General features: G+C 35.9%; 1 protein-coding gene across 1 annotated transcript in view; it reads right to left on the bottom strand.

Annotated features, from left to right (window-relative positions):
* The window catches only part of USH2A (usherin), a 702,118-nt gene that overhangs the window by 539,893 nt on the left and 134,456 nt on the right, over window positions 1–27,769 (bottom strand). The window contains exons 11-13 of the mRNA XM_035010130.1: window positions 19,036–19,231; window positions 14,748–15,389; window positions 2,838–3,021 (exon numbers count right to left, since the gene is read on the bottom strand). Coding sequence (XP_034866021.1) covers window positions 2,838–3,021; window positions 14,748–15,389; window positions 19,036–19,231 — 1,022 coding nt within the window. The remainder of the gene's footprint in view (window positions 1–2,837; window positions 3,022–14,747; window positions 15,390–19,035; window positions 19,232–27,769) is intronic.

The raw sequence follows: 27,769 nt of genomic DNA, 5'->3' as shown, positions 1-27,769 counted from the left end.
GTGGAGAGAAAGCAAGGGAATGAGAAGTAAATGCATGGCAGTATTTCCAATCAGCACAGACACATGTCTTCAAGCCCTCCCAGGTTCAGGGCAGGAGCAGGGTCATCATCCCTGGAGCTGACCCACAGTACAGCAGAAGGGAGAAGTTTTAATAGCACTCAGATTACTCAAGAGAGTCAGGATTAAGGTGGTTTTGCTCCAGACTAGGAGTAGAAGATGAGAAAGTTAGGAATGGGGTTGATCAAGAGCATTAGGTAGGGTTAAAAGATGAGGGGTTTGAGAAAAGTTGGGAGCCATTTATGAGGGAATTTGGAGACAAGATTGGAAAGATGTGATGTGTTCACAGAGTAGCATTTCAGGGATTAGGAAGATTTGAGAAGAAGAGAAGTTCCATGATCAAAAAAACCCTGGTTATGTTCATGAAAATTGGTTGCTGGAATGGGAATTAAACGTATGAGAGGTGAAGGGGAAAAAGACCATCCCTCTGATAAAGTTCTCAGTGAATGGAAACTTGGAAATCTGAAGATAAGTACAATGAGGATGGAAGAAAAGTGGTATCATGTCAGAGGACAATTTGTGATTTTTAAAAGGTAGTTCCTAATCTGACTCGATGTAATTAGGAGTCAGCTAATATGTAAAGATATACAATTATATTTATATAAATTTGTCATGAATCTTTGCTTTGAACCCATACTTACCCTGGATCTTTTGCTCTTTAGAATCTACCTGGCTTTTCACACTCTGGCTCTCTCCTAGACTCCAACCTGCATTCATCCTTTTTTATTTTACTGAGCTCTGCTTCTTGATTTTCACTTCAGCACCTTATTCTAATAATGTAGTTTATACCTTTTTTTTTTTTTGGCTCTCCCCATTTCTCATCAATTTAGGTTAACATTTAAACCCAGCTTTTAATACAGGGAGTCTAATCCCAAGTGTTAGCAAGTCCTACTGCAGAGTGAGAGGTGATAGAACACTATTCTGTAAGTAATTCTTGGTCCTGAATTTGACTCGGGTGGGGACTGGGTTGGGTAGATAAACTAGAGGAAAGCAGAATAAGGTAAAGGTCAGCCTGAATCTAAGAACTTTGTAGAGCAGATGAGTAGTGTAATGAAGGAATCGGATTCACTTAAATAAAGTTAAGTGAAAAAGCTGAGACCATTAGAAATCTTCTGGCCATTAATAAAGGGTTTTAGTGGTAACACTGGGAAGAATAACGAGGGGGATCAGTAGAAAGGAAATGGGTAAGAGACTGGAACAAAACGCCATAGATGGGGATGAGTATTCCAAGGAGGAGAGTAGATTGGGGGAATATTTTTCTCTGGTAATTAAATGTTGTCAGAAAGACTATGGAAAATTTAAGAAACCTAAAGATAGAGGTGGCCAGGAGTGAAACAAACCAACGTAAGAATTCCAACTGGGGAATTTGTTAGATGGTCTTTCAATAAAAAGTACATAGAAGAGATAATATGTACAATAACTGACCCCAATTTTACTATCAAAATCCCGGCAATACTTTTTATTTAACATTTACTCTACCATGTGTTTTCTATACTCATTCAGAGTGATTTATTATCTGCAGAAAGGAGTAGTAATACTCTCAGACCACCAAGATGATATTCCTTCCAATGGTAACAGAAGCAGAACAGCATGGATTAAAAAACAAAAAGATATGTAATAAGAACAATAATTGTTTTGATACATATTTTAAATATCATGTGAAAGGTTTTAAATCACATTAGATTTTAGTAGAAAGCCAAATACACTAGTTTTGAGTTCTTTTTCAATAATTTACCCTGTCACCCTGTCCACACTCTAATCCAGGTGTTAATGAAGAGTGCAACAGCCAAAAGGCAGGCAGCAGGGGACAATGAGTTGAAAAGAGCCCAGATAATCTCAAACCCTTGACTAATTAGCAATTATATTTATAAACACACACACGCATATTGAGAAACAGCTTTGATTGGTGTGCACAGAACATAATACTATTGCTTGCGGATAGGAATGCCAAAGAATTCATGGATACAGTTCCAACCCTAGACAAACTTATAATCTGACCAGACCCAAAAACACACATGGAATTAGCATTCCAGCACATTTTCAAAAATACAATGAGCACAAATGCATGAAAATAAATGTCCACAGATATTCAGAGAACAATAAGTAGAACATTAAAGATGTATAACTTTGAAAAGTGGGTAATTTATTTTAAAAAATGTACTTTACACACTAGGGAAAAAATCATGTCACTTATACAAAAATATGTTTTAATCTGCTGGTCTTTATTTTTTTTCTGTTTTATTTTCCTCTTTTTTTTCCCAACTGGTCTTTAAATGTAAATTAGAAAGGCAAGGACAACATAAATGGATGCAGTAAACAAATAAATAAGCAATAAATTCAGAGACCATGTAGAATAAAGGTTCTATATACATACGCTGTATATCCCAGACCTTATGGTGTGTGTGTGTGTGTGTGTGTGTGTGTGTACATGTGCACACATTTACTTTTACGGATATATCTTTACCTGTCTTTCTCCAACCAAATTCTAAGTTCTTTGAGGGAAAAGGATTTTATCTAGTTAAATATTTGCAGACCTTAATACTAGGGACATCTATCAACATTCAGCAACCTATACATTGGAACTCTAGGAAATATTCAAAGATTACTATTATGTTTAACAAATGCAGACATCAAAGAGTCAAAAATATATCAACAAACTAGGGAGGACAAAAAATATTGCTTTTTACATAAAACACTGACCAAAAAATCATTGTTATGATATAAAGTAATTAACAAATGTAATTCGATACAAATATTTAAATATTATTAAAAATATTTACCTTCCAGTCTGAGGATCAAATCCAAAGTAAAGGTCTCTACAATGGTCACACCTCTGTCCAGCAATGGAAACGTCTTGGCAAATGCACTGACCAGTTAGGCTATTACAGATGTGATGAACTGCACCTGTTACATGGCATGAACATGGCAGGCAGCCAGTGGCATTGCCTGGAGAAATATAAAAACCTGGAAATAAAGAAATGAAAAGTGTTTAGTTATTACTTCCCATCCAGGCTTTTCTTTAAAAGATAGTGTTTTGATTACACCCAAAACCGGAACGCTATCATGGCACTTTCCAATGCCCAATACAAAGGTGGCTTATATTAAAAATTTATGATTATCAAAAATTTAAATTTAACTGAGCATTCTGTAGTTTGCTAAAACTGGCAACCCTTGAGTCCTTCACAACTCTCCACCCCTACATCTAGCTAATCACTGAGTCCTATGTATACTGTTTTCTAAGAATTTTAAACTTTCTACTCTCCATTCCCACTGCCCTCTCCCTAGTCACAGTCACCACCAAGTTTATTATAGTTTACACTATGGAACAGAGGCAATGGTAAGAGCCTTTTATTCATTATCTCACTCTTCACAGCAATGCTAATAATTCAGGTATTATTATTATTATTTTCACTTTATATATGAGAACACTGAAGGTTAGGAAGGTTAATTAATCTCATTGTCACCAGATTGTAACCTCCATGAAGGCAGGAACCTTGTCTGATGAATTCACCACTGTCTCCCCAGCACCCAGTACAGTGCTTGTCATAAAGTAGGCACTCCTTAAACATCTGATGAATTCACACAAATGTACCAAATTATAAGTAGGCATTGATTTCTATAAGTATTATATTTAAAAACCCACAGAATTTAGGTGAATTATAAAACCTATATTTGTTTCTTATAGCAAAAGAAATAGAAATATGATTCAAAAATATTTTCAAGTTGCTTAAAATTTCATATAACCAACAGCTATAAAATTAGAAAGACATTAGAAATTAGAATGATGGAGGGCACCTGGGTGGCTCAGTTGGTTAAGCGACTGCCTTCGGCTCAGGTCATGATCCTGGAGTCCCTGGATCGAGTCCCACATCGGGCTCCCTGCTTGGCAGGGAGCCTGCTTCTCCCTCTGACCCTCCCCCCTCTCATGTGCTCTCTCTCATTCTCTCTGTCTCAAATAAATAAATAAAATCTTTAAAAAAAAAAAAAAGAAATTAGAATGATGGAGCAGGTGTATGGGGGAGAAATGGTTCTCGGTGTTGTGTGGTATGTGTGTTTATGCATACACATCCTACACATATATACACACATAGCACATACATAATGTTACAAGGAATTTTACTGAAACACAGGGAAGAGGGAATGCAGAAAGATTCTAATGAATAAAGTTCTGACAAATGAAAATGATCTGTACAATTGTCATGATCACTAATGTAGGTATGTATCACTAATATTGAAAGAGTGAAAGAATATGAACACAAAGTGAATCCACTGTGTATTACTATGCTATAGGGAGAAACAAAAAGTAATTGGAATATATTATAAATCTCATTTGAGTCTCTGGTTGAAAACAAGCCATTCTTTCATAGCCATCAACAATTTGTTTTTCTTCTCCTTGGCCCAGCATATTCTCTCTTAGAAAGTTACAGAAATAGTCAAACAGAAAAAGATTCTGCTCAAAGAAAAGGAAGAAACTCAAAATCAGTGCCATTCCAACCTGTTGGAAAGAACTGACTGATCTTGCCATTTTTTAGAGTAACTGACAACTAGATTATGCCCTTAGCTTCTTTGCATCCATTGATAGCAATTTGCCTTATATGTGTTTCCAGAAATACAGGTATGCAAATTAATATATATTCTCATACCTGATTCACCATACAACCAAAGTTGCACATTTCAAAGGCTTTTATTTTGAATTCAAGACCACTGTGGCTGCAATTCTATGTATTTTTCTTCCTGTGAAGGTACCTAGGTCCTTAAATTCCTGATGATGGCATCATAAATATACTAACAACTCTCCAATTTGGATAAATTACCCATTAGCACAGATACTTAGAAGTAGAATTAATTTGGACTTATTGCAATAGCTTCAAGCCACAGAGAATTCTAGAACAATTACAGATGATTTTTACAAGAAATGATTTATTAGTAAATCTGTAAAGACAAGGGGGAGTATATTTTGGTACAGACAATTGGGTTGCCCAAGTTTCAGAAAATAAAAAATGCCATAGAAAAATCAGAGATATAAGCAGAGAAGAACAAAAATGAAAAAACAAAAACAAAAACAAACAGGGAGGCTGCAACCTGGAGGTAGGTCTTCAAGGAAAAGCCTGCACTGGAACTTGTCTTGGGGTTAATTCCCCTCCTCTCTGGAGCATAATTATAAAGGTTAATCCCACCAGTATTTTAGTTGTCCTATTTTTAAGCAGTTCTAATTAGGATGACTCAGGTACCTTCCTGCTCAGTGATTACTTCTTGCCTTACCTGAATGTGCCTAATTCTAGACCATTACCTCTCCTTTTATGACTTCCAACTATAGAAAACAACATTTTCCCTTCCCTCCTCCTTAAACTTCAACTCCAGAGTGCGGCTTAAGGATAACTGACCTTAATTTTCTTTCACTCAATACATTTCTGATCTCCTTCCATTAGCTCCACTTCATGTTCCACATCTTCAGGTCCATAACATTTTAACGGATCTTTTTGATATTTCTCTCCATGAATGATTTTGTACCACATTCTGAAGCATGGTCATTAAGACAATGCTATTATCTTACATTACGTAGAGCTGAGAGTTCGCACATATATAACACTGATTGGCTCACTAAAGTTTGTTATTTTCCCCAGTTTTATTTCAGCAAGCTCCTGGTCCCAAACAAGGCAAGTCTAATGGGGAAAACAACGTGTTTTTGCAGTTCAAGCAAAAAGTCACCCATATTATAAACTAGTGTTGCTTTATCCAGGAGAAGACTTGCAGAATCCTTGCAGTTCAAAGTTATTAGCAAGGCAGTTGGTATTATCTCCTATAGTTGCTATTTGCACAGCACAGCACTGTCCTGGGCATAAAAGAAGAGCCCGTTTCCTAGCAATGTCCCTCCTGAGAACCATGAACATCCAGGCTTGGCCAACGTCTTGAAATGGGAGAAAGAAAACAAGTTTAACCCCTAGGCCTTATTCAGAAAAGGAGGGCAGAGCTGAGGCTAAGCACAAATTACAAGCCATTTAGAAGAAATGATTCTCACCCTAAGCCAGAGAATGGACATAATACTAAGAGAAGAGTCTAGGGAGAAATTTGTGGCTCACCAATACCAAGCAACAAGATTCTTCTAGTAATGATTTTGAAAATTAATATTTTCAGAATGAAATATAGTAAGTGATGCTAATTTTCAAATTAAAACAATAATAATTTTCTTCCATTTTGGTAATTTTATATAAAAATGCTAAAATTATTATTCATAGAGTTGACCAAATGTCAATAATCACATAAATATTAATATTACTCATCATAAGATATAATTTTTCTTATTTAAAAGTTTTTAAAAACTCTTTTCAATTAGTTTAGATATGTTTTAAAACCTCTGCTCCTATTCCTCCTTCCTGGACTGCTGCTATACTCTCCTTGATTACTTTACCAACTCCTGTTTACTTTAAAAACTCAGGTCAGAAGTCACGTTCTCAACTAAGTTTTCCAGATCCCCCCATCCTTCAAGAATGAATCAGTTCCTTCACTTTACTACTTCTCATATTGGACATTTCTAATATTGCCCTTGTCACACTGTGTTATATTTACGTTTAGGTCCATTTCTCCTACTAAAGCAAATGCCTTAATACATTTATGATTACATATCTTACACCAGCATAGCTCCTGGTACACAGTAATGTATTCAATTGATGTTTACTGAAAAAAATGGATATGTGAATGAAATGGGTAGATAGCTAGATGGGTAGGTGGCTGGCTGCCTGACCAGTTGGATATCTGTTACCCCTTAAAATATGAGATGATCTCTTTAACACTTTAATGGAACATAGTAAAGACAAAAAGCCTAGCCTATCAGGAAGGATAGCAGGGACTGTATATGAATCAGGAAAAATATATTTAAAATGCAATCTTTGGGGGCGCCTGAGTGGCTCAGTCAGTTAAACGTCTGCCTTCGGCTCAGGTCATGACCCCAGAGTCCTAGAATAGAGCTCTTCGTCTGTCCGGCTCCCTGCTCAACAGGGAGTCTGCTTCTCCCTCGCCCTCTGCAGCTCCCCCTGCTTGTGTGTGCTCTCTCTGTGTCAAATAAATAAATAGAATCTTTAAAATAAAAATAAAATAAAAATAAATAAAAATAAAAATAAAATAAAAATAAAATGTAATCTTTGCCTTATTGGCAGATGGAAAGAACTTCAGAAAGAAAATATCAGTCTAAAACTATGTTTCCTGTTCTTAGAACCAAGAATATAATAACATGCTCACATAAGGGAAAACGTTCTATTGGACTTGGCTGTTTTATAAAAACCTAGTTTTCCTATTTATGGGAATATCCATGAAGGGCCTCCAAATGCATATTCTTTAAAAATGAAATTCAATAACAACAATGAATATAAGTAATCACAGCTGTGATGATGTCTTGGAAATTCTAACACATAGATATGTGTATTCACAATCCACAGAAACACTTTCATATTCTTTGTTCCCATTTTTCTCAGTCTCAGTGGTTACCAACCATATGCTCTAAAGTTTCTCTCCCATGCCATTGCCACCATCCCAGAAATTTCTCCACCTTAGTCCATGGAGATCATCCCATTTCTAGACAACTCAGTTCAACTCTTCATTATCAGATCACGGTAGCCTCTCAGAATTCTATTAATTTTCATTTTATAACTATTACTCAGATTCTACACAACAGAGATACCCCAGGACCTAAAGCAGTCAGCTAGAATCATGGGTGAGGATGAGCTTCAGGGTGGGGGGAGGCTACAAACACTTGTAAGAGTATCTCTTTTAACTCACCCTCAAATATTCATTGAATGAACGATTATGACAAATGTTGCATTGTTCAGAAAAATGTTTTACTCTTTCAGGGTGCAGATTCTGAGGTCAGTTGGACCTGGATTTGTAAATGGTTCTTCTACTTAATTAGAATACATTTCCCCTACTATAAAGTGGGAAAGTACTGGTCCTTCCATCATATAAATATTGTGCATATTCAATGGGACTTTTCAGATGAAACCCTATCCCAGGGCCTGGCAGACCGTAGACACTCAGTAAATATTACCTATTATCATCATTGCCATTTTTATGAGGCAATTTTCTAGGAAAGTGGGATTTTCCTTAAATTACAATTTAAGTAATGACTTGTCGATGTACTTCTTTCCCCCACTGATGTGCCTGGGATTATGGTCCACAGTGCTTATGAAAAATTCTTTCCTAGTGGTTTATCAAGGAAGAGGCTCTTGTCCTGAGGCTTAGGTCTCCCTGTGGAAAACATGTTCATCTGCAAAGCTGTTTCATCAAACACTGGGATATGTGGCATAACCGGATCTCAACTTTGATGCACTGATTTTTAATGGAATATCAGCCATCTAATTCCAATTCCAATGGCAGGGCCTTGCATGCAATTCTGGTTTATGAGCTCATTACTTAACAAATATGATATGCTTCTTAATGAAACAAGATACTTTGTTTTATTTTCTAATAGTCTGTATGAATTATAAAATAAAACCAAAAGTAAATATCAGAGGAAAGCATGAGGAATTGTCCTATTAGCACAAAACATGTCATACGAAGCTGTTTTCATTATAAATTAGCCTTTATTTTATTCCAGAGCTGCAGAGTCCTCAATAAACCCTCTCTGCCTCTGGTTCTCAAGGACAAGGGTGGGTCACTGGCTCAGGATGCCTTGACATCCTTCCCTGCATTTCTCAGCCTAGCCTCTGATTAAGTGCTTGCTGCTGAACATTACGAGGTCATCCAGCACTGAAAAAAACGAACTGGGAAAACATATTTAGTGCTATATTTATTAGTGTGGGTATATGTACATTCATATATGTACACACACTCCAAATAATTTTAAATTAAAGCATTTTTAAAATACTTAATGGAGGTTAAGCAGCATTTTTAACCTCTGTTCAAGTTATTGAATGGCATATTAAAACCAATGTGGCTCTAATGTACCTTCTAATGTGCACTGCTGCTTTAACAAATTGCCTATAAATTTTAGTTGAATTAAGCCTATTCCTTGTACATTCATAGTAAGGTTAGGTTAATAATACATGAGGTTTCATTATGTGTACCTTCCTAATAATGTTTTTTAAGAAAGTGGGACAAGAATCTATGGGCAATAGTCTACTAGGGGCCAGTAATATTTACAACCAGATGAAAAAGGCAGGCAGAAGTACGGAGGCTTGCGAGTTCATCCCTCCTACCCTACCCCATACTTCTGCCTCCACGCCCCACTACTCACACACACCAGTGTGGAGCTTCTCTCCTGGGGTATATGATCTAGGTCTCTCAGATGTGTTTAAAGAAGTAGAAAGAAAGCTTCAGATTGCAGCAGTGCATTTTAATGTGCATTCTGCAGAGCTGGCTACTGTGAAACATCTGTTTATGATAAAGATACTTCAAGATAAGGGTCCTTTTTTTCAATGCAAATTTCACAGGAAGAGACAAGAAAACCAGAAAACAAAATTCAAAGTAGTTTCTGAAGCTAGAATGCAGGACCAAAAAAAAAAAAAAAGTCCATGAACACATGACCTTTCCATATGCTACACCTATGGGTACAGAATACCTTGTTTTGTCAAAAAAATCCATTAGGTCCTTAGACCACTATTTTCTTTCCTCCCTGGCAGGGTAAAAACCACATCCTCTCTCTATGTCAACAAAGGAGCGCTCACAGACTTGCATTGTGTCTGTGCCTAAATAGAAGAGAGTGCCACTGGGGTAAATTTTTTTTTTTTTTTTGAGAGAGAGAAAGAGAGAGAGAGTGCAAGTGGGGGCGGGGCAGAGGGAGAGGAAGAGAGAGAGAATCTGAAGCAGGCTCTACACCCAGCACAAGGCCCGTGGTTGGGTTTGATCTCACAACTCTGAGATCATGACCTGAGCCAAAATCAAGAGTCAGATGCTTAATCGACTGCAGCACCCAGGTGCCCCGCCCCTGGGGTAATTTTTAAATGTAATTATTTATTATTTCAAGAAACACAGATGGAGTATGCACTAGGGAGACACTGTTCTATGTGCCCAAGACAGAGCACTGAAGAACGTGAAGAACAGCAGTTAGACCTATAGGCCCATTCCTAAAGGAACAAATGATCTAAAGACTCCTGAAAATGAGGTCAGAGAAGGATCGTGGGTGTTACAGTTCATGTGGGCCATGTTTTTTACCTGCAATGATGGGAAGGCAGTGGAGGATGGAGTGATACAGTCTGACTAAAGTTTGAACAGCATCCCCTTTGGCTGCGCATTAAGAAATGACTCGAGAAGAATAAAGAAGAGAAAGGAAGTTTAGGAGGCTTCTCAGCCAGTCCAGAAGAAAGATGAAAATGGGTGAGTGGGGTGGTAAAAAGTGGACCAGTTCTGGATCTATTTGAAAGGAAAAACAAGACTGATTTTGATAAAAGAGATAAGGGTTGTAGAAACAGAGGGGAATCAGAGGAGAGTGGCAAGGATTTAGCTGAAAAGATTACAATCCAGAAACTACTAGGACAACATTTCAGCTAAGCAGAGTCGAACAATTTTTCCCTTCTGAAATCCCCAAAAATGAAATAAAAGAAAAGAAAGAAGAGGAGATGAAGGTCAATGGCAGATGTCCACAAGTAAAAGCTAAGCACTTGCCGTGGAGCAGCCAACAGTAAACTGATTGATTCAGGTGGTATAAGTCTAGAAAGAAAGGTCTGGAATTGAAGATTCCAGAGGTTTCTGAAGTCAGGTGTGAGGAATAGTTAATCCCCTCCGCAACCAGAAGATTTTCCCTCTTGCATTTTGAGAGAAGGTGAGTTTTCTCTTTAGAAGTTAAACCAGAGAGTGCATGGGTTCAGCATTTGCAGGGACAAAGTGCTGCAGTGAATGCAGGGATTATATATAAGGTGCCTGTAATGGGTGATTTCATGTATCAACTTGGGTAGTTCTGGTGTCAGTTGTTTGGTCAAACACTAGTCTAGATATTGTTGTAAAGGTGTTTTATAGGTTTTCCCAGAATACAAGAATCTACAGACAAAAGGGCCCACTGAGTGCACAGAAAAATTATTTAACAAAAGCACATCATCATATAATTGTCAGAAATGAGGGATATAGAAATAGTAGAAGCTTCTAGAATGTAAGAAAGAAGAGAAGAGAAAAGGAAAAGAAAGAAAGGGAGGGAGGAAGGGAGGGAAGAAGGAAAGAAAGAAAGTGGTAAAAGAATCTAATTGGCTCTGCAAGAAGATCATGGTGAAATAATTTTTTTGAGTGAAAATGATTCTATATAATGGTAAATTTTCAAATAGTTGTGAGTGTGGAATACTTATTTGCAGACATTCAAAATTCTAAAAAAAAAAAAAAAACAACTTTCTTCCCTGTACTCTTTCTCACAAGCTCCTAGAGTGTACTACCAAATACATATATAAAATAAGAAAAAATAACACATGGGATTCAGGAAATGGGATCCAACAGGGGAGCTATATGAAGGAAATTCTCAGTATAGCTGATGTATATACACATCTCCTATTGGTTCTGTTTCTCTGGAGAACCCTAACACAGATACTCTTCTTAAAACTCCTGATTATTTCTCAGTGTGTTCAATTAAACCACTTACTGAGTGCATGCAATGTACAAGGAATTACAGTAGTATTGTGGCTACACAAGTTCAATAATATAATCCTTGCTCTCAAGATACTGAAACTCTAACAAGGGAAATGAGCGACTACATAAATAAGTAAAATACAAGAATATCTTAAATGTGATAATTATTTTCATTAATAGGGATGATCCCCATTCTATATTTTCCTTAAAAGGCAGGACAATTTGCCATTAACCTTTGGAGCGGAGTTTCGTGACCATTGTGCTTAGACAAATAGACACTAAGATATTACTCTCCTAGAAAACCAATGTTATCTGAGATAAACCCCAAAAAGAAAGGGGCCAGAGGGAGACAGAGGAGACCATCGGGGGGAAGAAAAAGATTGAGTATGACTTTCCAATATTTTAATTTTTAAATTTAATTGGTATTTTTATCAAAATTTACATGCAGATAGTTTTAAAAATCAAATAGAATTTAAAGGTTCACAGCAAATAACAGCAGTCCACTGCTCTGTCCTTCTCCCAGGAATCTCCCTGTCCACAGCAACCACCTTCATCTGGCTTTTATTTCTGTATATAACATCCATATATTGTTCCCTCTCAACCTTGAAAATTTAAATTACTGCCTTTCTACAACAGAGGATGAGTATTCAGCTTTTTATGTGCTTCCTCAATAATCCCTTTATTTGGTTAAATCAATATTCAGAGATTGACTGACTATATAAATCTATTTCACAGCTATGCCATATAATATGCTTTGATTATATTTCCTTTCTTGAAAAAATTGCCTTTAATTAGTTTTGTAGGAATCGCTCAGATATTTCTAGGAATCAAAACCCTCCAATAGAAATATACTCAGGAAGGGGTGCCTGGGTGGCTCAGATAGTTAAGCATCTGCCTGTGGCTCAGGTCATGATCCCAGGGTCCTGGGATCGAGCCCCGCATCGGGCTCCTTGCTCGGCGGGAAGCCTGCTTCTCCCTCTCCTTCTACTGCTCCCCCTGTTTGTGCTCTCTCGCTCTCTCTGTCAAATAAATAAATAAAATCTTTGAAAAAAAATATATACTCAGGAAAAAAAAAAGAAATATACTCAAGAAATCTGTTTCTTTTTTCTTCTACTGAATATATCAACTCACAGGAGGATCCAAACCCCTGATCCTCCCATTCTGATCTGAGCCAGTTGATCTCCAGTTCTGTTGCATAGCTACATCCTAGTCAGAACAAAACACTCATAAGCTTCACAATAGATAATCACTCAAAAGGATATAACATTTGATCTATTAGCTTTGGCTGGTTTATTTAGAAAGAAGGATATATAAATCATGGTTATTTGTGCAGGAGACTGAGTGCCTTATTTCCAAAAATAGAGATATTAATAAATAATAAAAGAGAAAAAGTATCATCTTGGGATATAAAAAAAAAAGTGATTGAAAATTTGAGAAGATGATTCTGAAGCCAAAAGAGTGCAATATATTATAGTAGTCACGTAGGCCATCTGCATAGCCCTTAGTAATTATCCTGTTCTCTGGGATCCTTACCACCTTGCTCCTACCTTAAGTAGTGGTTCCTAGAAGTCATGATTTATATGATCCTGATACTCCTGGCCATAGTGAATTGGCTCAGACATAGCTACCCTAACAAAACTGAGTCAATTAGAATTTCCTTCTTGGAATTGTAACCACAAAGTAGCTAATAAGTCTCTGTATTGCTAGAACTGTAATGGGATAGACATTTAACCATGCAGAGAGGGAGACAGAAGCAGTGTGTCCTTCTAGAGAAAGAGGGAGAGAGAGAGAAAGAGGGAGAGAGAAAGAGGGAGAAAAAGAGAGGGGGGGGGATATGGAAATGATTGAATGGTTGAATTAATGGATATGTATCAATGGGAGATTTCTAATTCCTGAATTCTGACTGCATTGCTCCATATCAGGTTTTGTGGGACAGCCAGTGATAATATAGCCCCCATTTATATTGAAGCCAGTTCAAATTATTTTCTGATATATATATCTCAAAAAGAATTAATTATTCTTCAGCTCCATCCCATCAATCCCTTTGGATTTACTTGTCCCACTGACCGATGTGAAAGGAAAGGTATGGCTCAGTCCTAAACTGAATTCTTTGTCATGGCAAACAGGACTTCCATCTTACCCATTTCTGACAAGCAAATCTCCTTTTTGCTTGGCACCATGCTCCTTTACACAGGCTCAGATAACTCAGAGCTGGTTGCATAGACAGAACAACCACACAGCTGTTAAACAACTAATAAACATGTATATTCATCATGACATTATGATGGTTTTATTATAAAGAAAATATATTGTTTTACTTAGGTCATATAAAGGCAAGGAGAAAGCCATGGATAGGGTCCATCTTTCTTCTGGTTGGCAAACACATAAAAAGATGGGTACAGTGAGAGGGCGCCTGGGTGGCTCAGTCGTTAAGTGTCTGCCTTTGGCTCAGGTCATGATCCCAGGGTCCTGGGATTGAGTCCCACATCGGGCTCTCTGCTCAGCAGGAAGCCTGCTTCTCCCTCTCCCACTCCCCCTGCTTGTGTTCCTGTTCTGTCTCTGTCATATAAATAAATAAAATCTTTAAAAAAAAAAAAGATGGGTACAGTGAGACTAAACAGTAGTCTATTTTGCTAATTTTATGGCATTTAAAAATAATTCTAGATGCCCCTATATGATGCCAGAACATATAGCCCATTTAGTAAAAACATTTGGTTAGCTTTATTCAGAAAATCAGTTCATCATCTGAATATTTGGCATGGTATAAATAATTAACCCAAGTTTTCCTTTCTCTGGGAAGCAAAATTTATTCTTGCTTTTATTAGACTTTGTTTAGACCTTGTTCGGTTATTAGAAGGGGATTTACTTCAAGTTGAGAAATTAAATATAAGTTAGTCTCAATTATAAAATGTCTGATTGGCTGGGATTCCTCTAAAGGGTCATCCCAAATATAGCAACACAGACAGATACACCAAATAATCTTGAACATATTAAATAGTTATATCTGTATTTGTTGATAATATAAATACAACAGTGTTGTTGGAAGTAAATTTTTTAGAAGTCCCAACCCCAAAACAAAGAGGAATCATCCAATATGGGATAATGAAAGGAAAGTCATTGTCCACTAAACATGTAACACATTTCTCTCTTACCTGATTGACACTGATTACACCTTCTTCCTTGCCGATTAGGCAAACACAGGCACTGGCCACTGATTGGGTCACAAGTGATCCCAGGTAATGTCCCCAAGGAGTCACACTCACACATCTGGCAGCCTTGAGAATTGCCACTGGTCAGATTGTACCTGTGAGGCGCACAATGATTACAGTGAAGACCTGTTACTCCTAATTTGCAGGGACATTGTCCTGTTAATTTGTCACACAGCAGAGAGCCATTTACTGTCCCAGCCTTATCACAGTTACAAGGCAGACAGAGGAAAGAATTATTTTGCTGGAGGTAGAAGTATCCCTCCAAACATTCATTGCACCGTCTCCCTCCAACTCTGGGCTTGCAGATGCACTGCCCTGTCTTAGCGTCACAGACGGTCCCAGAGAGGGATCCCTCCGTGTCACAGTCACAGGCCTTACAACTGGTGATGTCCAACCCGTAAAAGTGTTCTCTGCAGGTGTCACACTGAAGTCCTTTGGCTTCTTTCTTGCACTCACACTGCCCAGAAAGAGGATTGCAGTGTTTGTTCACTGAGCCGTGGAGGTTGCACCGGCAGGGCTCACATCCATCATCATTAAAACTTCGGAGGAATTTAAATCCAAAATTGCAATGATCACATCGAAGCCCTGAAGATAAAATTTGTTTAAAAAAGTGAAAACGTGAACATGACTCTACTTCACACTTTCAAGACAAACAACGCTGCTGCCAACATTTAATGCGGACACAAGGGGCACCTGGGGGGCTCAGTCGTTTGGGTGGCTGCCTTCGGCTTGGGTCACGATCCCAGGGTCCTGGGATCGAGCCCCGTGTCAGGCTCTCAGCTCGGCCTGGAGTCTGCTTGTCTCTCTCCCTCTGCCCTGCTCATGCTCTCTCTCTCCTCAGTCTCTCTCTCTCTCTCTCTCAAATAAATAAATAAAATCTTAAAAAAAAAAAAATAATGCAGACACAAAATTAAGTGTTTTCTCCCAGCTGATGCCATAGAGTCCTGGTCATATACTCAAAATACAATAACAACACTTTGGCAGTCATATATAACTTTATTTCTGTAACGTGCTTTATGAAATTTTATTACTTAACATACAGAGAAATGCTTACTAGAAATATTGCTTCTGTTATACATACTGCAGCTCTTTTCCTCTTTAACAAATATTAAAATTATTATTTTTAATAATTTTATGTTAACAAAATGTTCTTTTAAGAGAATAGGCAGTGAAATAAATTTTCAAAGCTACACAGAAGAATTACGTATTACCATATTACTTATTATCCTAGAAATCAGATGACATGTACTATAATGTTTAACAAAATATTAAGCTGATAGCTATTTTTATGTGACAGTATATATGCTTCTGAATATCACACCTTTAAATAATTAATATAAATAAAACTTATCCAGAGCAATTTTTGTTTCAATGCTTTTATATGCCCCTATATTTTATTATTCTCGATTAATATAAATTATGCTCTCCTTGGCTCATAAAGCAATCACATTGCTTGTCATATTGTGTGATTCAGGATATTCCTCTTTAAACACTAAGTAAATTCTGCTGTTACATTACTTCTATTTAAAGGAGTACATATATACATTTCACAAATAGAGAAAAATATGTTATCACCTAAACTTAAATCTCTGACAACTTAGATTAGTTTCAGAGACAGTGTTAAAAGGAAAGAGAATAAAACACAAATTTTTGAATAGTAAAGGTTGAGATGCAAAATATTCCCTTTAGATGGTTTCCACGTACCCGTTGAGTTTAAATAACTGACTACGTGGGGCTGAATCAATGGAAACATTTATTTCAAGCTATAATCGCAATAAAAAAAATTAGTCCTAAAATAATAGTCAGAAACACACTCAGGAACTCATATGTAGAAAAGCATTTCTTACACTGGAAGGAAATGCATAATATATATGTATATATTTGGATAAAAATTCAGGAACTCCAATGGAAGGCAAGTTCTTTAACAGTGATGAATGACTCACCTAAGGCATATCATTTAATTTCAATAAGGAAAATAAAAAAGGACCACTATTGCTGCAAATTTTAAAAATAACTGTATTGTTAACAAGAATTATGACTCATTTTGAACTATTAAAATTGGTCTACATGGATTCATATCATATCAGTTTTAAAAATATGCGCAGTGCTTATTTGAATATGCCATACATATTCCTGACAGGCAATCTATTCCTAACGATACTCAGGAAGGCCTACAGGGCATCACATTCGGTGTTAACAAGTGCAGGCGAGTTAGCACACTTGGCATTTAATTCACATTCTTCTCCCTTTTTATTCTAGATGAATGACCTACTTTAATAAAATTATTGGTGCTAATGTATTTTACTGGTGATAGAATCATTAGTAAGATTTAACAGTTTTGTTAACTCGAACAGTTTGCTTTCTGAAGCATACACAACATACACTGGTATTTTCGGCTTTTTTTTTATATTAACAAGGTAAAATTGAATAAGGGTATTAGCTAATCCCATTAGGAAAAGAAACCTATATATACACATATCAAGTTTACGTTTTTATTAAAAATGCTACATGTGCAGAAATAACTCTAGAAATAGTAATATCAAAATGATGATTTAATCTTCAAAAATATATATATTTGTATTTTCCTACAGAAAACTATCTGGATCAATAAGACACATAGATGGCAGGGAAGTTATAACACATTCTAAATAAAGAGCAAATTTTGCTTTTCCCCCTTTTCTTAAGCTCTGGCATCTAACCATCAGAGGAAAGATTTCATTGTTATAGAAAAATAAACATTTCATTGTCTTTAAAGGTCTGTCCTTAAATTTTGTTTTCAGATCATGAGTTTAAAATATATATCATATTAAAGAACAAAGGATGACACATAGATTGAATTCAAAGGTCTTGGAATTCATTTAGCATCACAGATAACACCTATAAAAAAGGATATGCTGCCATTTACAAGTCACTCATTCTTTTTTCCAAAAAGTTAGTTTTTGTATGCTTGAAATGCATAAGGGCAAGTTATGTTAAAGATTTTGATATAATCTTTCTTTAAACCAGAGAAATCTTGTGTCATACCATTAACCATGTCCATATTTTTTTTTATTAAATTAAAATGAAATGCTTGTCTGGCTGAATTGTATAAAATGAAGTGTATATATATATACACCTATAGAAAAGATAAAGAATTAGCTTTAGACTTACAGCACAGAAATGAAAATATTATTCAGAATATGTTCATCTGTATGTGTATATGTATGTATGCATTTGTGTGTGTGTGTGTGACTGCCAGGCATGTTTTCATTATTATAAGGTTCAGGCTAGTGTTAGAAAAACCACGGAAGACTTGGTGTCTTGAATGACAATAGAAAGGTAAAGGTCTTTTTTAAACTTCCTATGTGAACCAAGACATGTTCAGTTAAAATACAAGACTCACTTCATCAGGAAACTTTCCTCTCATAATATTCTCATAGATCAACATTTCAAAGTGCATTATGTACATAGTGCATTTTGGGCACTTGATAAATTTTGTCCTTATGTGGCTGTGGTTCCCCTCAAAAATGCTGGATGTAATAAATTGCTATAATCAAATCTAATTTCTGAAAAATACCTGTGGGAGTAACAAACAAAAAAGCAGGTCCTGTATAAAAAAAAAAAATGATAAATAACACCGAAGGTAGCTGTTTATTATAATCAGCTTGGCACTGAATTACAAAATTAAAATTATGTGGCCCTTTATAACTAATCCTACCAATATACATGATCTGTGGAATTATGTTGACTTATTTTGCATTTCATAGGAACAGTTCAAAGAAATATAATAGGAAAAAAATGGAAAGATTTATCACAAAGGACACTGTAGCACAGAATATTTTGAAAAAAATCCATTTATTTTGGTCTATTAAGAAAACTAGCATGGAAATGATTTGCTTAGAACTCATTAAGTGTAAAACATTTTGAAAAAGTGCTAATTTTCTAAAAGAAACATCTATGCAGTAAGCAAATTATATTTTTCTATGACTTATTAGTATGGGACCATGTGAACTAAAGCATCTACAGAATAAAGAAACTTCTAAAGGGTTGATTAAACGAAGCTTCAAGCTGTAGTTTGATAGAATTATTAATTTAATCATTTTTAGACAGTTAATTTCATCCAAATTGTTTTTTTTTTCCAGCCTGCCTTGAGCAAGGAAATTTGCTTTACTCTTCAGTTAAGAAATCAAATAGAGAATTTGATTCCAGATGGTAATAGAGATGTGACTGTAAACTTTTGTATTACACATACCAATGACGTTTGCTTTGCACTTGCACTGGCCTGAATTTTGGTGACAGGTAGTATCTCCATCCACTGTCCCAGAGGTACTGCAGTTACAAGAGCTACAGCCATCAGGATCCGACTCTTGTAGATTGTAGAATCCATTTTGGCACTGATTGCATTGTCTGCCAGACACATGTCTCTTACAATTACACTGGCCTCCAATCTAGAGGAGATACAACATTTTGTAGAATGATGAACATATCTATTTTTAGATAATTTGCTCATTAGGTACAAGACAGGGAGGGAGGGAGGGAGGAAAAAAAAAAAAAAAAAACTTTAAACAGACAAGAAGGTAATAAGGTACGTTTCCTCCTGACACAAAACATGGGAAGCTTCGGCAGGGTGAATATATAGAACAGAATGAAAATAAACCCCAAAGAAGTCAGTAGCATGGGACTAAAAGGGAAACGTGGAATTAAGCACTGAGCACCAGAGAAAGAAATCAAATATAGTCCTGTGGAGATTGAAAATAGAAAAGAGCCGGCAGTTAATTTAGTCTCACAATTTCACCTCTCTGTTTTTTGCTCCCCTCATCTACTAACTCTTTGACCCAAACTTGCTTGATACATGGTGCTTAAATTAAGGACAGATCTTTCTATAGTAATATCATCCTGTCAAGGTCTTCACAATGTTTAAAATAAAGTTCCTTGTTAACAGAACCATTTGTGCCTACTGATTCAGACCCTGAAAACTTAAAAAAAAAAAATTCTGCTTTTAAGAATATTTCAGCATATTTATGGTTCATTTGTAACATGACTTAGTCACATTAAGTATATTTAGCTGATTTATATTATGGTAAAAAATGCAAAAATAATTATTTGTTTCAGAGCACTGTCAAGTAAAATAAGAGCTGAATAAAGGAGTATTTTTCTTCTTCAAACTCCTGTTTGAGAATGAAATACACAAAATATATAATGCTTATCTACTATATATATAAATAATACCATGTTGGTTAAAAAAAGATAATTAAGAGCCTAAACTTTTCAGAAGGGAACATATGCATATAAAATGTGAAACTAATATGAGAAATTTAAAAATAACTTAGGACTTGAAAAAGAGATGCCAATGTAAACATCAAATCAAATCTCCTATAAAGTCACTGGCATTTCTCCCCCTGATTTCCTTTTACATGAACTGAATCTAGCTCTCCACAATTGGTGCAGGGTTGTAACACAGGGAAGTAACCTACATGTAGAAAGGCATGGCTTGATTTACCTTTAATCGCAGGTATACTCAAAAAAATCAGGTTGGGATTCAGTTACAAACATGTAGAGAAAGGTATTTTAATTAAGGAATTTTAAGAAATCTATCACTGCCTCATTCTTCCTCATCCGAGATATAGGGAATATGTTGGAATCATTACTTAAGGGTAAAATAATTGATATGAAAATGTTTAATACTCTGAAAAATAGAAGTGTGTACCTGCACCAGGTGTAGCTGTAGATTAGTAATGAACCTCAATATCAAAGATACATATAGGTCCATAAAGATATGCAAAGACCATGAATGATCTCTTTGTACCCAGCTACTTCCCCACCCCCATTCTTACCCAGTCCCATATAATCCAGATCATTACTCAAGACAGAGATTTGATTTGGTCTGCGAAAATAAGTGACATTTATTGGTGGGTATGTGTTATATATAGTCATGAAAATCTACTAGGTCTCTGATTATACACTCTGCTGCAAATAAGATAATATGATTTTATTACCATTTCTTTAACCTAAAAGTTTGTATAACATATATAAATTATACTTTCCTTAAATGAGCTATACCTTAAAATGTGGCTTAAAAATAAGTGATAAGGGCTTTGTAGTTTTATGAAAAGTTTTCATTTTAATCAGTTTCTCAAAACGCACCTGAAAATATAAATTTACATCTGTACAACTCAGCTTTTTATTTTTTTTAATATTTATTTATTTTTATTTGAGAGAGAGAGAGCATGCTCATGGAGGGGCAGAGGGAGAGGGAGAGAGATAATCCTCAAGTAGACTCCCCATTGAGCATGGAGTCTGACACAGGGCTCTGTCCCAGGACCCTGAGATCATGACCTGAGCAAAAATCAAGAGTCGGGTGCTCAACCAACTGAGCCACCCAGACACCCCCAGCTTCATTTATATGATGGCATATAAATGTACTTAAACTCTAAGACCAATTCCTGTCTACCGAGAAGTAAAAAGTGAAAAGGGTGTGCTTTTCCCCTTTAAAAATACACTTCCAAAAAGTCAGATGCAACATTTTTCTGTTTCTATGCTCTTTGGTAGAATACTTTTACATTAACCCAATTAAATAATACAGACCTGAATAAATCATGGGATGAAAGGTACAACACAGGGAATATAGTCTATACTACTATAATAGCATTCTGTGGTGACAGACAGTAGCTACATTTGTGGTGAGAACAGCATAATGTATAGAGCTGTCAAATCACTATGTTATACACCTGAAACTAATGTAACATTGTATGTCAATTATACTTCAATATAAATAAATATATATATATACATAAATACAATCCTGTAATTATTATCCCCAGAAAGATAAGGTAAAAGTATTCACTAAAAAATATAGAAAACAAAAAGCCTTAAGAAAGAAACAATCTGTGAAGGCAGGAATACATTAGGCAAAATAAAAATCTCAATAAGAAGATTGGAAGAGAAAACTGAGAAAATTCTTGAGAAAGAATAATAAGGATAGAAATGAAAAACAAAATAAAAATAGAGCATTCCCAGACGGACAAAAGTAGAAAAAAACATGAGGGAGGAAATTACCAAAGAATTAATACAAAATAAACATTTTTCCAGACATGAAGCTACAGATTAAAAGCATTCACCATGTGCTAGCAAAATTAAGGGGGGGGGAGAAGGCAAAATCACATACAATCCCATTAAGTATTCAAATGTTGGAAATAAACAAAAGGGACAAAAGTTTCCAGAAACAATAAATCCCACATAAAAGAACTATAGATTATCACTGAAGTATTCTCAATTATTATTGTAACCCAGAACACTATATCATAACTTTCAAATTATGAGCAAAATTATTTGCCAATCTAGAATTCAATACCAGGTCAAACTATCAGTTATCAGTGAGGAAAGAATAATGACATTTTTCAGGTTTGGAAGGATTTAAAAACTATAACTCCCTCTCTCAGGAAACTAGTTGGTGATAGAACTCCAGCAGATAAAAAAGTAAACAAACAATAGCAACAACAATGCAAGGCATGGGATCAAGGAGATAAAGATTCAGAAGTATGTGGAAAGTCTCAGGCTAACAGCTGAGCAGGAGACCCAGAAGGCCATTGGTCCAGACTAAATTCAAAGGATGGAACAGGCAATATAAGCAAAGGAATTATTCAGTATTAATTATTAAATTATTTTATCTTTATTAAATTATTAAATATAGGCAGAATATTAAATATAGGCAGAATAAAAGATTACGGATATTTTTTGAAGATAGAGTCAACATGATTTGCTGGCAAATTATACATAGCTGCTAAAAGAAAGAAAATTCAAAAATGATTATGGCTTTTGACATGAACAACCAGAAGAATAGAGTTGCCATTAACTAAGATGGGAAAGGCTACGAATGAAGCAGATTTGGAGGGAAATCAGGAGATCAGTTTGGGACACATTAAATTGAGATATCTGCTAGATATTGAGTATTTAATTGAAAATTAAAGTGTGGAATTCACTTGAGCATTGCCTGTGTATTGACAACCTTTGAAGTTAAGTACCACCATGGGACTAGATGTGGAAGGAAAGATCCATAAAGAGGGTTCTGGAGAGAAATAGGGATCAAAAGAGTTTTGAAATGGAAGAAATAACAGCATGTTTATTTGCTTAAAGGGAGGACAAAGCATAGGCATCCACATTGATAACTCAAGGGAAGGTAAAAGTCAAGTGCAGGCCCTGACTCACTGGGCATTATGGCCTCTCCTTCGGTTGATATCTACCCATTTCTAGCCTTTTCCAATACTGAGTTCCTCCCAAGTTAAGGCATGTTTCCTTCTTCTGTTATCCTATAGCATTTTATTGCTACATTATACCATCCTGTAATTTTCTAGTGTCTAACTTATAATTATTATATGCCTCTTTGAAAATACCTCTTCCCAGTGTAATGTATGGCTCAGCAACCAAAGGGCCATAACCTTGTGCACCTTTCTATCACCCATGGATCCAACAAGATGCCTGATACATAGTGACACTTATAATATTGCTGTCAGAGTGCTACAATGTTTTATGTATTTTTTCCTATTTATTAACAAATAATCCTGTGAGGCATTATAATATCCAGAGGAAAATTAAGTGACTTTTCCAAGGCCTAGCCTAAATGGAAACCAAGGGCTTTATGTATGGTTGCAATCCTGCATGTTTATGCACTATACCATCGTGCCTTAGAATTTAACACTCATTCCTATTCTGTCTCAACTAAATGGTGTAAGTTCCTTAATCATTTGGATGTCGCATAATTACTAGTCACAGTATAATCTATACTCTGCCCCCTATGTCTACCTAAATCTTCGTTTATTTATCTATAAAATGAGCATGATTATATTACATCTGTTGTCAGGATTAACCGGGATTATTAATATAAAAGTATCTAGTATCATCTCTAGATCATAGTAAGTGCTTGGTAAAGATAAAGTATGACGATTACTATGTATATTTCACACTGGTATCGAACAAATACAGTAAATTCATCAAATGACTGATAGTCAAACTTTTTTTCACCCTTCTAGAATACATGACAGATGTGTGGCAGGCACTTGCAAAGTAAAAAAGGCCAATCATTTGCATCCTGAAAGGTTTTGATGTCCCCTCCAGCTACATAACCTCTTTTCTGTTCCTTGAACACATTAGGGGTGTTCCCGCCTTAGGATGCTTGCATAGACTCCTCCCTCTGCCTACGACTCTTCTCCCAGATTTCAACACAACTAATTCCTTCACCTCCTTCAGGTCTTAAATCAAATGTCACCTTCTTGATGAGAACTGTCTTGATTATATATCTGAAATGGCAAGTCCCTTCCTTGAAATGGCACTCCCACAGTGTTCTACACAGTCCAATTTCTTCCATAGCACTTTACTTAGTAAATAAACCTATTTATTTTTACATTGACTGATACTGGTCTTTCTCATCTACTTCCCAAACCCCATTATGATGGAAGCACCATAACAGCAGGAGTTTTAGCCATTTTACCATTTGTGAAATGCATGACACTTCATTTTACGGAAGAAACCAAACCTTAGACAGACAGGTAGTAAGTGACCTAACTCCTAAGTCTATGCTCATGGCCACTATGCTAAATTCACTATGCTTGTGATAAGTTACAAATCTAATGACAGCAGCAGGAAGTCAAGGTAATGACCTATGCCTATGAAGAGATGGATGCACAGAGAAGAATCAGGCAAGCATTCCAGTTATCATTTTGTGAACTTCTCTGAAGAGCACTGATGTTTGCTAATGGCTGATATACATTGCCTCGTGACCACACTCAGGACCTCTCCATTTTGGACCATACTGCAAAAGCCTGCTGTACCAGGCTATGTACAGAGATGCACATGGTGCAGAGATGTAATGGTAAATGCACAGAGTCTGTTGTGTGACAATTCAAACAATGAATTTGACAGGGATATTTGTGATAGTTGAAAAGAGTAAGATTCTGCAATAATTTTCTTACCCTTCTCAGCTCTCCTCTCCATTAAGAGATGAAATTCCATCAGGGTGAATTCAAGGCATTGGATAACTCATATATGATTTCTTTTGTGTTTAAGGAAAATAGGAAGTATGATTTCAAAATTAATAAATTACCTGAGGACAGTCAATATTTATCAGAGGTTCTCTGTAATATACATTATATTTTAAGTAACCTAAAGCAACACTTCTAAAACAGCAGAAATATATGTCTTCCTATGTACTCATCTGGCTGGTGGTAGAAAAAATCTAATGTGCTATAGATTACATGTTCTCATTGAACTCACTAAACACCAATGAGATAATGTTGATGTTGCCAAGCAGAGTAAGAATTTGAAAAGCAAACTCAAAAGTTTAAGAACAGGAAGACTGTCCTGAAAATTAAAGTGGATTTGGAGGCTATTGTTTGAATAGAAAAGAAATACAAATGAGGGCAAAAAAGACATCTTTAAAGCAGTGAGTACATTCTTCAGAACAATATTTTCTTTTATAGAGACTATAGACTTTTCTTTTATACAAATTCTTTACCTCATATTTTCCCTGTTGAGGAACTCGTGCATTCACATAGTTATTCAACAAATGTTTGCTCACCTACAACTACACAGTATGCATCTTGTAAGTTGCATAAGGTCAAATTACAAGAGAAATACCTCTCAGTTTCCACCACTTCTTCCCTCAGAATTGCCATCAGTACCCAGCAAGTACATATAGAATGATTTCTATGAATCTGTTCCTCTCCCCTGATCTATTTAATAAACTATCAAATTAATTTTCATCTACTGCAATTCTGATAATGATACTCCTGTGGCATTTTTAGGTGAAGTGGATTCAGAAAATAAGAGGACACACTTTCTGTAAAAAAAAATAAAAAATAAAAAATAAATTAAAATCAAGTAAAAGTTGTTTTGCTTCTTATTATCACCAGGTACTAGCAATTCTAAATGATGCTTGTGATACATTACTCTTCCCCACTGGGGTGGACTGCCTCCACTGCCTCCTCCACACTAGGAACACCACTGCATCACTTCTATGCTCATGGATATTCAATAGCTCCCTATTGCTTACCTAACAAAGTCCACATTCCATGATGTGCCCTCAACATGCCTCTCTAGGCTCTCATAACATAATGCTACCTCAGTGATGGCCCCAGAGTTTCTATAGGAAGGGCTGGAGGGCAGCAATCTGGTTGGAAACCTTGCACAGGATTTGTTTTGTAGCTACGTTTGCCTTTTCCTCTTTTCATTTTGCACTACACTTGACCTCTGTTAGAATTCTGAATAGAAGTTGTAAGAGAAAACATCCTTGTTTTGTTCCTGATAGACTTGTTTTTAAATGGTTTGTCAGGTTATGGGATGATAGTCAGGTAGCCCTCACAAAATGACTTGGCAAGTATATACTTTTCCTCAGTTTTCTAAACGTTTATGTAGGACTGATAGGATTTATTCCTTTATGTTATCAAAGAATTCACCAGTGAAGTCATGTGGGCCTGAAGTTTTCCTTCTTGAAAGGGAATTTTGAAACTTGAATTTTGATTACAAATTCAATGTCTTTAATTTGTATGAAGTATTTAGATTTTCTATTTCTTCCTAGGCTTATGTTAATATTCTATTTCTTCTTGTATTATTTTCATGTTAACTTGTTCATTTCACTTAAGATATCAAATTAGAGGAGAGTTATTCATGATATCAGGGTGTTTGTAGAACATGCTGTGATGTCTCGCTCTCTCTTTTTTTTTTTTTTTACAATTTCTGATGTTGGCAGTTTGCATTTTCTCTCCTCTTTATTGATGAGTTTATCAATTTTATTAATCTTTTCAAGGAACTAACTTTGAGTTTGTTCATTCTCGCTGCTGTTTGTCCAATTTCTGTCTGGCTGATTTTTCAGCCTTCCTTTCCCCTTTTCATCAACTTTGTGCTTCGTTTGCTTATATTTCCTTTCCCATCATTAGTCTTCTGGCTCAGAAAATAGTCAGCTTCACATTGATGCCTGGCTGCTTACCTGATGAAGAGTCATTTTGCCATTCATTCCCTCTTGTCTTTAGGGCCTCTTTTTCAGTTTCGCAAGAGACTTAAATTACCCATAAAGAACTGAGTTTGGATAAGTACAGGAAAAGTTGAGTTACTGCAGTTGAGCATTGTAGTGAGTAGGTGAAAAGTGGAGGGAGGGATAGGCTTTGATGGATAAAGTAGATTGAAAAAGGAGGAGAAATGGGAGCCATCACATAAGAAAGCAAACAACAAGAGCTTGTTTGGGCTTGCATTTTTTCCATGTACCTTATATATTTAAGTTAGGCAGTAAAAGTTGAAACAGACCTCAGAGGAATCAGGGGTAATGATTATATGGCCACAAAGTCCTTAAGTCTTTCCAAATCCTAACATACTGACAGAACTAAAGAGCAAAACTAAAAAAAAAAAAAAAAAAGCCATGAACAATATTTATAACAAAACTAGGTGACCAGCTATCTGCAGAAACCCCCAAAAAGTAGCAAGTGGGAACAAACTATCAATAGTTGCAAGACCGGCATGGTATCACTATCTGTGGGGGAGAAAGCAGACAGAAGTCACAGAGCATCTGACTTTTGAAGGACCTAAAAACTAGAGAACCCAAGGTGCACTGTACCAATTTTAGAATGGGCAACCAAATCTGAAAGGGGTTTCACTGACCCAACAACAGTGATTGCAAGAGATCTGCAGTGGAAATTGAAGTCTGGAATAATCCAGTTTCCATGAACTCTCAAAACAGACTAACCAGGGCACACTTCCATGGCAAGGTCCCACACTTAGGAGAAACTATTAAGAGTGGTTGGGCACAATTGATGGTTAATACAATACACACCTAAAAACAGAAATTCTAAAGTCAAGATGGGTTTATCATTGGCAATGAAAAGAAAATAAATCTTTACAAAGTTTCTTTTAAAATAACAATAGCAAACAAGACATTTCAGGAAAGATAAATTTATTTTTTTATTAAAGATTTTATTTATTTATTTGACAGAGAGAGACACAGC

The sequence above is a fragment of the Mirounga leonina genome, unplaced genomic scaffold (assembly GCF_011800145.1).
Source record: "Mirounga leonina isolate KUSES-001 unplaced genomic scaffold, KU_Mleo_1.0 Mir_154, whole genome shotgun sequence".
NCBI classification, from domain to species: Eukaryota; Metazoa; Chordata; class Mammalia; order Carnivora; family Phocidae; genus Mirounga; species Mirounga leonina.
This window is presented reverse-complemented; position numbering and strand designations above follow the sequence as displayed.